The 13,390-nt window shown below is 50.2% G+C and overlaps 1 protein-coding gene across 2 annotated transcripts; it reads right to left on the reverse strand.

The window, feature by feature from the left end:
- Positions 1-730: 730 nt before the first annotated feature.
- Positions 731-4,607, reverse strand: FICD (FIC domain protein adenylyltransferase). Of its 2 annotated transcripts, none has more exons than XM_072350723.1 (3): positions 4,544-4,595; positions 3,987-4,328; positions 731-3,335 (listed from the first exon to the last, which is right to left on the reverse strand). In XM_072350723.1, the coding sequence occupies exons 2-3, from the start codon at positions 4,276-4,278 to the stop codon at positions 2,260-2,262; spliced, it is 1,368 nt and encodes a 455-aa protein (XP_072206824.1). In that variant the 5' UTR covers positions 4,279-4,328; positions 4,544-4,595; the 3' UTR covers positions 731-2,259. The 2 variants fall into 2 exon arrangements, with proteins under 2 accessions (XP_072206824.1, XP_072206825.1); XM_072350724.1 differs by having other exon boundaries at positions 740-3,335; positions 4,531-4,607.
- Between the last annotated feature and the right edge of the window lie 8,783 nt (positions 4,608-13,390).

Genomic DNA, 13,390 nt, shown 5'->3' on the forward strand with positions numbered 1-13,390 from the left:
CTATAAATACCGTTGCTTTTGTTGATACGTGGGTGTTGGAATTGCACTTATCCTATGGCAGCTAGTTAATACTGATGTACCTCACCTCTCGGGTGCGCTGAGATACAGCGTCACTTGCATACCTTTAAGTAGTTCATTCCATTTAGTATGAGTATCTTGAAACCACTTCAGTAATCACCTCAGACTTGAAAATAACCTGGTACGTGATCTTGGGTAGAGAAACTACTGCTTATCTAAAAATGCTGCTAACTGGAAGTCAGCACGTGTGGGGTTTGAATGTGAAGGGGAGAGCAGCACCGAGTTCACTTGTACAACATAAGCACTGCTGCAAATAAACACTATTTTCAGTGCTTTACTTTCTGTGCTCGTTTGACTTGGCTTTACTTTTGTTCGCTTTCTAGGTTTTTTGCTGTGTAAAATAGTTGTGTGAGTAACAGAGCAAGGGCCTGAATCCTGCTGTGGAGCTTGTTTGTAGTTCAGTGTGCATCTGCTTCTGTGCTACGAGCTTGGGCTCAGTATGAAGCAGTGATACGAGATCTCAATCTGCCTTGTGGCATGTAATAACAATCTAATATGGAGCTTTAATTTGGGGGGCTGGTATATCCAAATGCTTACCTTACCCTGGTGTCAGGCAGGCACAAAGCAGGAGTGATTAATGGAGTTTCCTTGGGTTGCTGTAATAACTTACTACTCCAGGAACTGAGCTGTGAGCAGTTCTGATTTTACTGCAGACTTCATATTAAAATACTTTATTAATCTGTTACTAAAATGAACATATATATATTTTTTTTTCCCAGAGCTCTAAAGTGCAGAATACTTTTATACTCACATTGCACTACAAAAATAAGCATGCTTTGTAAAAATAGAACACTTGTTCACTTTCCCTGTCAGCAGTAATCAATACATGAGGAGAGGCTGGTGCTACATGTATAGGTAACTCCTGGTCTTGACTATTTGCTGTGTAAAATGCATCCTAACTACCTTGCAGGTAAGAGAGCTCCAGGGGAGAAAAATAGACCTGGGGCAGTACAGGAATCCATTCCTTCCGTGTTTTCTGAACTTGAAGGTGTTGGGATCTGTGATACCTGGAATTATGCACTTATACAGCTGGCAGGTGGGGTGTAGGGAGCAGCTCCTCTCAGTGTTAAACTGCAAATGCTTTTACCTTAAAAGCACTTTGAATTGGGCGGCAGCTTCCAGGTGCTGTGCAAACTTAAAACTGCAGTAGGGAGAGGCCTCGGGTGGTTCTTTATGCATTTATCACAAGAATAGAATGACCTGGTAGTTAATAAACCTATTATGAAAAGTTCTCTTGTGTAGATGAAGGAAACTTAAGTTTTTGGCAAACTCACCATATGAATTCTTAGCAAAACAGCCCAGCAGATAAAAGCAGTCTTGTGGCTATGCAAAATGACCTTTTCTGCCTGCAGCTTTGCAGAAACAAGCTCTTTTCAGACCCTGAACTGAAAACTACAGGCAGCTGCAGCTTCCCAGGGGACCTGTCTGCTGAGGGGGGAATCTGAAGCCGGGTCTCAGCACAAAATTGTCCTGGTGAGGACACTGCAAGAGCACCTTGCTGTTCCATGAAGCGAGTCAGAGAGTGTTTCTTGTCTTGTTCCAGTCACATGGGCTGTAATCATAAACCAAACACTTCCCATTTGTTTCACATACCTTACCCTAGGAAAGGCAACTGAAAGTAAATACGCAAAGTGCCACTGCCACCCTGCAGCCTTCTTCCTCATCTTTTCAGGCTGAATGTGTCATAGTGAAGGAGAAAGCCAACTTGATGCAGCTGGGAGCATGCTGTTACTGCAAAGGGTTGGGTTTTGAACAAGAGTGAAGGGGTAATATGAGAGCAACAACTCTATTAAGGCTTTGGCTCACCGTGCAGCTGCATGACAAGGTAAGACAAGGCTGCTGACTGACTTGGTGTAGGGCTGTGATGGAAGCAGCTTCTCAGTTCTTAATGTTATGGAGAAATGACGTGATTTCTACTTCAGTTTGCTCAGCCCCTCTGATTTTTTTTTTCCCCACCTCTTACTGTAGCACAGGCAAATTACAGCACAGTCAACATCAGCAGTTTAGCTTGGCATAATGTATATAAATAAATTATATTAATTTAATCAAATGTAAGAGACTTTAAATAAATGAAATGCTAAAGAGTGACACCTCCTGTCAAGTCACTTCCCAGCAGAAATACTGAGCAGCGTGGCTTCCTGTCCACCCATGTATTCCCTGCCTCCTCAACACCCACAACCTTCAGGTCTTGACAGGAATAGTTTGTTTGCATCCAGCACTGCTGCCATCAGCTTCAGGTAAGCCCACAGAGTACTCTGTGGTGGCAATGAGCAACATGTCCAGCGTTGTCTCAGTACACTTAGCTATAAAGCGTATGAAAGGCCTCACATCGCCCTCGTTGGCCACTTCTAAGACATGATAATATTCTGCCCGTTGCTCCTTGCGGATGGTGATGGGTGGGTAGCCTGCCTGCATTAGGATGAGGTTCATTAGCAGACGTGAGGTCCTCCCGTTACCATCTATAAAAGGATGGACGTAAACCAACTTGTAGTGGGCTAACGCAGCGAATTCCACAGGGTGCAAACTCATGGCATCTTCAGAGTTAATCCACTGCACAAACTCCTGCATCTGTTTCCCAACGTCCTGGGGGTGTGGGGGTATGTGATGCCCTACAAACACCTGCGTAGTCCTGAACCTTCCTGCCTCCACAGGGTCAGCGTAGCCCAGCACTCTCCGGTGTATCTCCAGGATGTCAGTGATGGTAACGGATCCTATTCGTGATACCAGCGTGGTATTGACGTATTTCAAAGCTGCGTGCATGCCGATCACCTCATTCTGCTCCACTAAACTTTTTCCAGGAACAGCATATCTGGTCTCGATGATGTGTCGTATTTCCGACAGCGTCAGAGTGTTCCCTTCGATAGCAACCGTGTGGTAGATGTGGTGATAGTAAGACTCCTCCATCACTCGGCGCAGGGCAGAATTACCTTTGGGGATCGCCATCACTTTTTTAACCTTGCTGTCAATAATGCTGAAATACCTCTGATCAATTTCTTCAACTAAAGGTAACGTCCGGTCCCGATTGATCAAAGCCTTCTCGTTGCAGGGGGAAAGGGTTAATGCTTTGGAGTACAAATAGTCTGCTTGAAGAATGTCTTTTTCCTCTTCAGAAAAAATACCAAATTCATTCAGGGCATCCACGTAATCGGGGTCCATTTTGAGGGCGTAGACAAAGAGTTTGTGCGCTTTCTCTCTCTTCCCTTGGCGTTTCATTTCAAGGGCTTGGTTCAGAGCTGCTTTGGCTTCTAACTTCACTTCTGAAATGCAACGTGAAGAGCAGTTAGATCGCAGGGTTATACTGAGAGCTTATGGAGACTTAACACCGTTCTCTGGGGCCAGGCAGGGCCTGCAAGCAGTGAGGCATGGGTACAGGATTCTGATCCTAGGAGAGCTTGCTTTGGCTACCAGGAAGACAGAGAGTTGTATGTTCTATAGGCTGTAATGCCAGTTCCCTTGCTGAGAGCAGACTCCACAGCTGTTAATAGCACAGGTTTTTCATCTTCCCAGCAATAATAACTGTAGTGTGAACAGTGATACCCTGCTGGAACCATAATGATTACTCTAAATATTTTCCAACTGAATGTCCTGTCCACTAAAGCCAGTAACTGCAGCCTGTTGTTGCTAGTGTTAAAGTGACCTCATCACAGCTCACCACCACACAAAGCACCTGGAAGATGACGCAGCACTGCAGAAACACCTGCACAGCACCCAGCTGTGGAATGCAGCCTAGCTGCTGCCTGGCAATGGCAAGAGTGACCTCTTGGTAATTTACAGCTCAGAGTTGGGGCAGTTAAGAGTTTATTGCCATTGGAGATACAAGGGGATGCTCAGGCAGTGGGGGTTAAAATCATGGCATCATTCAGGACCTCTGAGTCCAGCTGTCACCCAGCAGTGGGGCACACACTCACCTGGGGAGGCTTTGCCTTTCAGCACCAACAGCTCCAGCCCCTGCGAGGTGACGCTCAGCCCGGTGCTTGGAGCCGCGTACCTGCTGACGCCCGTACAGCCGGTGCCCAGCTTACTCCTCAGGAAGGAGAGCCCCCTGAGCACCGCGTGGCACTTCTCCTCCACGGCGGGCAGCGGCAGCAGCAGGAGCAGGAGGGAGCCCAGCAGCAGCACGAGCACAGCTGCCCACCTGACCCGGACCCACAGGGCGACCCATTTCAGCTCGGGCTCCGTCGCCATCGATATGAGATTCATCCCGCTTCCAGTGGGGGTACGACGGACATCTCCCTTTGTGCCGCCTCTGCCTGCAAACGGGAACAGCTGAACCCACAGCGAAGGTACCTTCCCTCCTCCTCATCTCCCCTCAGGCCCCGTCTCCCATTAGCCCCATTCCTCATCTCCCCTCAGGCCCCATCTCCCCAGGCCTCGACCTGCCCTCAGGCCTCACCACCACGAATCCTTATCCCCTGCCCAGCCCCATCTCCCCGCAGCCCCCATTTCACCCACCTCGGCCTCCGACCTCAGCCTCCTGTTGCCGGCTCCATCCAGGTTGCCCCGCCTCCTCGTGTCCCCGCCTTCCGAGCTCTGCTATTGGACGAGCCTCTCCGTTTCTCGCTTCTCATTGGTGCTCGTGGACGTTTCTTCTCCACCTCGTCCCGCCCACTTCCTGCGCACCGCTTCCGGCGGCGTCTTCCGGGTAGCGCCACGCCTACAGGACGGCAGAGGCTCGTGGACGGTGACGATTGGGTAGAAATCACGCCAATTTTAAGACAGCGCTCCAATGAAAAGCGGGCATTGGACAAGAGGGCGGGACACCTGCTTTATAAGAGCTGCGTGGCCCGCTCTACTGTTGCTAAGCAACGTTTGCTTTTCCTTGCTTTCAGATCGGTAGAACCAGCCCTGGCACCTCAACCGGGCAGCCTTAGAGCTGTTGGGTGGCTGTTACCAGTACTCAGTGCATTGCAATCATCTGTCCTTTACGTCAGAGATAGCAAAGGGGCAACCCAAAGAACACAGTAGGAAAGGGAGAGGACAGGCTGATGATGGAGCCACAGCCCTGCAGCAAAGGTTTGGCCACCGGAGCATCCTCAAAGCTCTTGCTATGGTTGAGCACAGCCCTGTCAGGAGCTGATGGGGACCAGGAGGAACTGGCACATCCAGGAGTTGCTATTGCTGGTTGCCCATTGCAGGCGGGTGCTGGAAGCACTGCCGTGATGGGAAATGGCAGCCGAGATCGTTGTTATCGCAACGCTTAAGGCTGAATGGGGTGGATGTGGGAGAGGTGGGATCCCCGCAGCCGGTAGGTGGCACTGACTCATTGCGCTGCTCAATAGGAACCTCCCGGCGTTGCAAGCCTTCCTGCTGGATGGCGGCACCTGCAGCGTTTAAAGGCAGCAGTCATTAAAACAAGGCACTTAGCATGGCTTCCTCCTGGCTTCTTTCCCTCCTCCTTCCTTTGCTGGGTCTTTTGCATTGTCTGAGAGCTGGGAGGAATTCCTGGCTGTGGAGGCAGAGCTGCATATTGGAGCGTGGGGGTTTTAATCCATGAACAGATGGGCAAAGTAAGAGCTGAAATGCCTGGTGGTAAAGCTGTCACCCCCGGGTCAAAGCAAGGTTGTTGTGAAAAACGGTTCTGACGTTCTCAGCTGCAAAGAAGAAACCACATCCCAGCTCGAGTGCTAGCGAGCAATGCGAAGACCAAAGGGATTTTTAATGAGAGGAGATAGAAGAGAGAGCAGAAAGCTAGAGCGAGAATGCTTGTAGCTGCAAACTAAAGACACTGAGCGAGGAGGATCAGGGCTGTGAGCGACTGAAGCTTTTAGTGTGAGCAACCAAGGAGCACAAATGCAGGGCTGAATGGAGAGCTGAGAACAAAGCTCTGAGAGAGCGCAGGAACAGAGGGCTTTGTTGGCGCTCCTAGTGAATAAGGAGGAATGAGCTGCTCAGACAGATTGGTTTGCAGCAATGGGAATGAATGGACAAAAGGAAAACTTTCAAAGCAGTCTGGCAGCTGAGCTCAATGGGATTTTGAGCAGAGCCGTGCAGAACAGGGGAGGACCCAATGTGTGGGTATAATGAGAGATACCATTCAGAGAGGGGAAGGAATAAGGAATCCAGTCTGTGTGGAGGAGAAGCTTTTACATTATTGCTCTTGTGGTCGGTGCCGTTTTCCAATCATCTGTGCAGTACTGCTGGGATGGATGTCAGCAAGGCTTTGGGGCACAGAAATCATTATCTAAATGTAACAGCTCCTGGTCTTGTCCCCAAGCAGGAACTGGAGTGCAACCATGCATGTCCCTGAGGCTGGTTATGCCCCTGAGACCCCCAGTCCTCTCTGCCAATGAGGGACTCTCCTGCTATGGCCTGCAGTCCCCAAAACCTGTGTGGTTCCTGCTGCAGGGGGTCAGCAGAGGAGCAAGGTGGGTGCTATGCACTTATTTCCAGCCTGTCCTTGAAGCTGCTGTGGAAATGCTGACTCTAATCAAAGTCCTTTTGGACTTAACTGCCACATAGACTTGACTAATGTGACTCCACACCAGGCAATCTGGAAATATATTAAACCTGGGAGTTACTGCGGGGGTGATTTGCATGGCAATAACAGAAGGGAAATCGCCTCCCCCTGCCTCTTCTCTGGGCTTTCAGTGCCAGGTACCCCCAGCTCTGTGGCCATTTAGCTGCTTCCTGCAGGCAGCCAAGCCCTCCGGGAATAATGAGGGCTTCTGGGGCGTGCTCAGCTCATTTCTTGCTCTTACTTCTCTGCTCCCTGGCCAAGTGAAGAGCTTTTGCAGCCAGAAATGCACGGGAGCGATGCTGCTTAAGCTGCCCATCACTCTGGCACACTGTGCAGAGCTTCGCTGATGCCAGAGTACTGGGGAGCAAGGAAACCCTGGGTCATGGCGTGTGGTTGGATGCTTCCTAATGGGGATAAAAGCCACCTCCCGGTCCTTCCCAGCTGCTGCAGGAGGAACGCTGTGTTCCCACAGAACTGCTGGCTGGGGAGTTGTCTGCAGAATACATCATCCCGTAGTTACAACTCCTGCGCTCTCGCAGTCTCCTGGGCTTGTAATGTAGGACAAGGAGGGCTAAAACAGGCAGGAGGGTAGGTGGTTTGTAGGAGTGGATTACAAAAGGAGCTGCTTTTCCCTTGTGAGATTGCCAGCTCACCCCCCCCTGCAAAGGTTGTGACAGCTGTCAGCTCTTGGGGAGGGGGCCCTGCATGGCGAGGCAGTGTCTGGCTGAGCTCAAAGGTGCTTTAGTTTGAAAGCAATGCAAAACCCCCAAACTCTCCCTGCCTGGATCTGGAGATGACAAGAGCCTCGTTGCTCTTGCTTTTGGTTGTTGTTTGTTTGTTTGTTTGTTTGTTTCAGTTGGAGGAACCTTTTGGCAGCAGCAGAAAGAAGCAGCAGTGATTTCTAGCTGGAGCCAGCCATCCCTGTTCTGCCTGCTTCATTCTGGGGCAGCCCTGGGGAGCATAGGGGCAGAAACTGAGAGCAGGAAGTCCAGGGACAGTGCTGCAGAACAGGGATGTTTTGCCTTAAAGGTGCCTGGAGAGAGATGCTCTGTTACTGTGGCAACCGCAGCAGCTGCAGGGATGCTGGGGAGGCAGTGGCTGTGTGCTGGCAGAGGCTCCTGGGCTGCTCAATACCCTCCTTGTGTCTGGGTGAGGGCTGGGGTCCCCTGGTGTGCCACCAGCATGCAGGGCACAGCTTGGCCCTGGGAACAGTGGGGCTCTCCCAGCAGCATTCGGGTCTCCAGGTGTCCTTGTTGTGAATTCAGGAGCCGTGCCCCCCTTTTCTCAGCAGCTGTACTGAGAAACAAGCGAGGCAGAACTCGGAATAAATGGATTTGCAAAGCAATCCGTGCTGTTCTTGGGCCTCGGCACTGCTGAGCTTGGAAATATGGGGAGGGAGCAAGTGTAGTCCATGTTGTTTTGTCACGCTCTTAATTTTCCTGCGTGCTGCTAAATAAAATGTCCTCTGAAATTGTTCCGAATTAAAATCCAGGCTGGCCTCTCCCTGCCAGGAGCAGTGCAGCCCCTGTTATCCTCAGCAGTGTGACTGCACCTTGATCAGGTCCCTCCAGCACTCTGCAGAGATCAGGAGTTGTGAAACGTTTCGCTTTATGCGGCTGCGTTTAATTACGGGGCAGACAGGGTGGTAAATCTGTGCTTTTATGGCTGCTGAAGTGTTGTCTTCATTTCTGCTTCTTGCCTTGCAGCCTTCCTTGCCTCTGGTTCCTTGCCTGCGGCTCACATCGAGCTCCCTTCATGGGTGGGGAGCAGCATTTGGGGCACTTCTCCTTGTGCTGCATCATTCACGGGTTCCTTCTTGCATGTGTCATGCCCACGACTGGAGCTTGGCCTCTCCTCTGGAGGTCTGGCTGCTTCCTCAGCCCAAATTAACAAGCTCTGGATGCTGCAGAGAGCTGTAATTGCAGCTCGTCTGGGAACGCTTCAGTGCCAGGAGCAAGTCGTAGCCTCATCTTTTTTAGTTACTTCATTTGCAGACGTTTTTATGGAGGCTCCTGCTGACATTTGGGTTCTGCGCCTGAGCAGGAGGCCGGGCAGCTCCTGGCTTCCCAGAACTGCTGATGGGATTCTGCAGGAGTCTTTGCTACGTTTGTGCTCTTGTTCAGCTATTACGTTTAGTCTCCAATGATTACAGAACTGACAGCTGGTGAAGATTTGCGTATGGCATGAAATTGAGTTCGTTTTAATGTCTAATCTGTGCAAAGCACAAATGTGGTTGTTGGAAGCCTTGCTTGGCCTTATCACTGATGGCACATCTGCTTCACGCGTTGCCCTTTGGTTTCTAAAAGTTGTCTTTCTCTGTATTTCACCAGGGTGAGCAATGGGAGTGGATCTCTGCGATCTTTCCTGTCCCTGCAGACACCCAAAGTCAGGGGATGGGGCTGTGAGCACTGATGGAGCTGTGGGTGTCCCTGAGCACTGCAGGCAATGGGAACAGATGGCCTTTGGGGGTCCCTTCCAACTCTGATCTAGAAGTCTTTGAGGGATGTGGTTTGTGGTATGGTGGGGATGGGTTGGCCGTTGGATTAGGTGAACTCAGTGCTCTTGTCCAACCTTAGTGATCCTATGAGATCACCAGGGCTGAGTCCATAGTGAGAATCCTGGGGGAGAAGTGGGAATAATCCAACAGCAAACCCCAGTGCCCACAGCCTCTGCGTTCCATGTGCATGGTCCTTGTTTGAGATAAGAGAGTGGGAGCGGGTCTGATGCTTTGTGCAGGGCCGTGGGATCACAAGCATTGTGAATCCAGCAGTGAGAAACAAGTCTGTATGGGAGGTCTGACCTTCCTGAGCATGAAATCCAGGACTGAGAAAGCAAAACCCTCACACTTTGGCAAAGGATGTGAGTTTTCCTCCAGACTGGCTGGAATTTGGGATTGGAATTGTTGTTGTTGTTGTTCATTCTTTAAAGTGCCTTCTAATTAACAGACAAGTCATTTAGAGGCTGGATGAGGAGCCAGGCAGAGCCATGGGGAACCAAAGACCCCATAGACCCTCATGTCTGGGGCAGAAGAACAAATCCTTGTGGGAGTTGCACTGGGGCTCCAGTGTGGTCACGCACACCTCTGCTTTATGGTGTTTACCCCAAAGATTCCACCATAAGTGAGTCTCCTGGCTCAGGTTCATCCAGAGAAATCAATTCAATTAAAAAGCATTGGGTGGGAGCGCAATACGGGGGTGAAAGGCTGTGGCAGAGGGTCGTACATCCCACTGTCTGCTGGGCCTGTGCTTTCCCTTTTCCAAAACCAAACTCCTTTGCCTGCTCCCCATTTGCCTGCAGGGTGCTTCTTATCCAGGTGCTTGCATAAATCCAGACCTGAAGCTGGGATGTTCTGTGAAACCAGCACTCTGCATGCAGCATCGCCTCCCCTTGGGCTCCCCAGGGACCAGACTGCAGCTCTAAATTGAGCTGATGGAAACCTGGGGGGGGAGGCAGGGGGGGTAGATGAGCCCTGGTGTGTCCCTTATTGCTGTAAAATTTGCTGTGTTCTTGTAAATTGCATTTTGGCCAGGGCTCATACAAGGAGTGCTGCTAAATATAAATGAGAGGCCATTGTTCTTCCTCGTGAGCATAGCTCTCATTTTTCTCTAATCCTCTGGCAGAGAAATTCAAATCCTGGGGGTGGTTTGATGGTAGGGAGAGAAGATTCTCTTCCCCCCTCCTCTCTCAGCAGTCATTGTACAGAACTAGAGATAACCAAATGATCCCAGTGGGGCCACCGATGGTGGGCAGGGACTCAGATTTCCCCACTGCAGCACCCAGCTTTATTCTCAGTCCCTCCTGGCACAGTGGTGCCCTCAGCCCAAAGGCCAGTGGTGCTTCGGGATGGCTTTGTTTGATTCCAGCCTAGTTTGATGCCAACTTAATTTGGTATTGGTTTGATTTGGTGCCAACTTAATTTGGGGCCAGCTGCTTGCCTGTATTAATGGGGCAATGCTGAGTCTGTACACCTCTCTCCCTTCCACCCATCCATGCAGGCTCCGTTGCTTTCCCCTGGTGTTATACTGAAGTCCAATCAAGTCCTCTGCCTGATTAACTTGCAAATATTCCTGCAGGTTTCCTTCCACCTGACATTAATGCAGCAGAGATAAGTGATGCAGCATGGAGACACCAGAGCCTATTTCCTCAGCATGGCCATGGCTGGCACAGCAGCACCATACCCAGGAATGAAGCAGAGAGCTGGAACCTGCAGCAGGGCTCTGCTCTGCCCTCCTCAGTATGGGGGAAATGGTGCTGCCACGTTGGGTTGGTTCCCCATTGCAGGTGAGAACATTGCTTGCCCTGCTGTTACCACTAAGGCCCTGGTGCATAGCCCCTTATTAAAGTAAATTAGCTCATTAATCAATGGGGGGGGGGTGAGAGACAATTCCTGCTCTGCCTCAACAGCAGCTGTGAATCCTCCTGCAAAAAGGGGAAGGGGAACTAAGCTGGTGTTGAATAGAGACTCAGTTGGGGGAGTGAGGACAGGGAGAGGAGCTGTGGGGCTGTCTGGGACATGGTCTGAGCCTCAGATGAGGCCCAGGAAGGAGGAGGTGCTGCTGAAGATGAGGCCCAAAGGATGAGGAGCTCTTCAGATTAAAGAGTTTGTCAATTTCTACTGAGACAAAAGCCTTGAGGCTGCCGTTAATGAACAAATTAGCTCATCAAGACTGTCCCTAATATGTCAAATAAAAAGCTGTCCTATTCATTAAGCAAGAGCACGGGTTCTAATTTGCCTGCCAAAGTGGCACATTCAATAGATAAGAGGCTGAAAGTTTCCCTTTCCCTCCTCGCATCCCTTTGCACTTTGCTCCTTGCATCCCCTGCATTTTCTCCTGCTTGGGGCTGAGGAAGGTGCAAGCAATGAGTGCTGCCTATGCCCCATTTAGTAAATAAAACCCTGGAGTCCATTTGCATGAGGATGTGTCTCACATGAAGAAAAGAACAGAGCAAAATAGGAAGTGCGGCAGTTATGGATGTGATCTATGATGCAATTTGGATTCAGGAGAAGGCAATCTGAAATCTGATTGCGTTTCCTTCTCTTTTTATGGCATGAGCACAGCTAGGGGTGAAAGGATGATGCAGTCATGGCTCCAGGCTGGGCACAGCCCTGAGCTGCACTGTGGCTTTGTGGCACTGAGGGTGCCTGGGGTTCCACCATCCCCTTTGTCCCACATCTGCACTCAATGGGGCATAAAATCTCTGTGCCACAGCCACGAATCTCTGAACTTCACTTGGATCTGAGGCTGCTCCCCCTGATTGTGTGTTGTTGCTGTTGCTGGATTATTAATAATCTCTTGGTGTAAAATGATGGCATTATACAATATCATTATGTCTCCTTGTCACAGGACATAAAGCAGAGGCAAAGCTGATTCAATTAATGGGGATGGAATCGCCGGCCCCTGCAGCAAAGGCTGCTTCTCACTGCTGGGCTCACACTGATCCTGTTGGAAAGGGATTGAATGGAAGCTGGGACTTGGGTTTGTGTATCCCACCTTGTCCTGTGCTGCTGCAGAGATGGGGCCAGTTCATGGGGCCACCTCCATTCCCTTGCCCCCTGCCAGCAGATCCCACTTCCACTGCAACAAGAGCTGGGGAAATGGGAAGCATTCCCCCCTGTTCTGGGCACATGGCTGCCAGGAATTGCTCCCTGTTGATTCCTGGTGCCAATCCTGCCATGGAGTTTATGGAGACTTTGTGCCAAACAGCTGATCACAGAACCATAGAATGGTTGGAGTTGGAAGGGACCTCCAAAGGCCACCTGCTCCCACTGCCTGCAGTGCTCAGGGACACCCACAGCTCCATCAGTGCTCACAGCCCCATCCCCTGACTGTGGGTGTCTGCAGGGATGGGGCACCTCCACCCCTCTGTCAGTGGATGATGGTGGTGATGCTGTAGCCAGGCTCTCTCCTGGGTGCTCTCACTGCTGCGTAATGAGGCAGAGATTTACAGCTGCGTGCAGGAGAGGCAAGGGGCTGCGCTCCCTCCAAAGTCCCCCATGGGTTAGATTAGGCTGTCTGCAAGGAAACTTAATTGATTCTTTAGGTTAAAGACTTTTCATCTGCGCAGACAATCCGAAGCATTAATTCTGTATAATGTGACACGGAACATTTGCGTGCAGCTCTCTGGCACAGCTTTTGCTCCCCGTGCTCCCTTTTGGGTTCTGATTTGTTTTCTTTCCAAGGCAAATTCTAGATCTGGCTTCCATCAACAACACTAATTAATCCCTTTCTAAATATTCCAATGTTTATTATTTCATAAATAATTTTCAGGAGGAGGCTCGTGGCTTCAGGGTCGTACCATACCGAGATCTACACCCAGAGCTTGGGGCAGCAATGAGACCAAAAATGACCTGGTACTGGGACTTCCCAATGTAAAACTGCAGCTGTGCCACTTCCCTGCAACAGATGGTAGGAAATGGGATGGGAATGGGTTGGGTTGAGGTGGGGATGAGATGGGGGTGGGATAGGACAGGATAGGATGAGATGACTCTGAAACCATCTAATGATTTCCTAAAGCTGGTCTCACTGTTTTCCCCCAGGGAACTGCCACCATTTACCCCATTCTATTCTTGATGGGAAAGGCATCAAACAGTTTTCCTTTCTTAACAAAATCCAACCAGAGCTGACCTCGGTTGCTGGCTCACTTTCTGTTGCAAGCAGCTTTAACCTTGCCTTTCCTTAATTCTTCTTGGGCTGTAAAAAGGAAACTTTGAAATGAAATTAAAGGAACCCACATGCAGACATTCATGGTTTTAATTCACTCTACCCCTATACCTTCTCCTGAAGGTGGGTATGATTAGGCATTGGATGTTTCCCCATGGGATAATGCCAACGATGGGCTGATGACAACCATGGA

The sequence above is a fragment of the Excalfactoria chinensis genome, chromosome 16 (genome assembly GCF_039878825.1).
Source record: "Excalfactoria chinensis isolate bCotChi1 chromosome 16, bCotChi1.hap2, whole genome shotgun sequence".
NCBI classification, from domain to species: Eukaryota; Metazoa; Chordata; class Aves; order Galliformes; family Phasianidae; genus Excalfactoria; species Excalfactoria chinensis.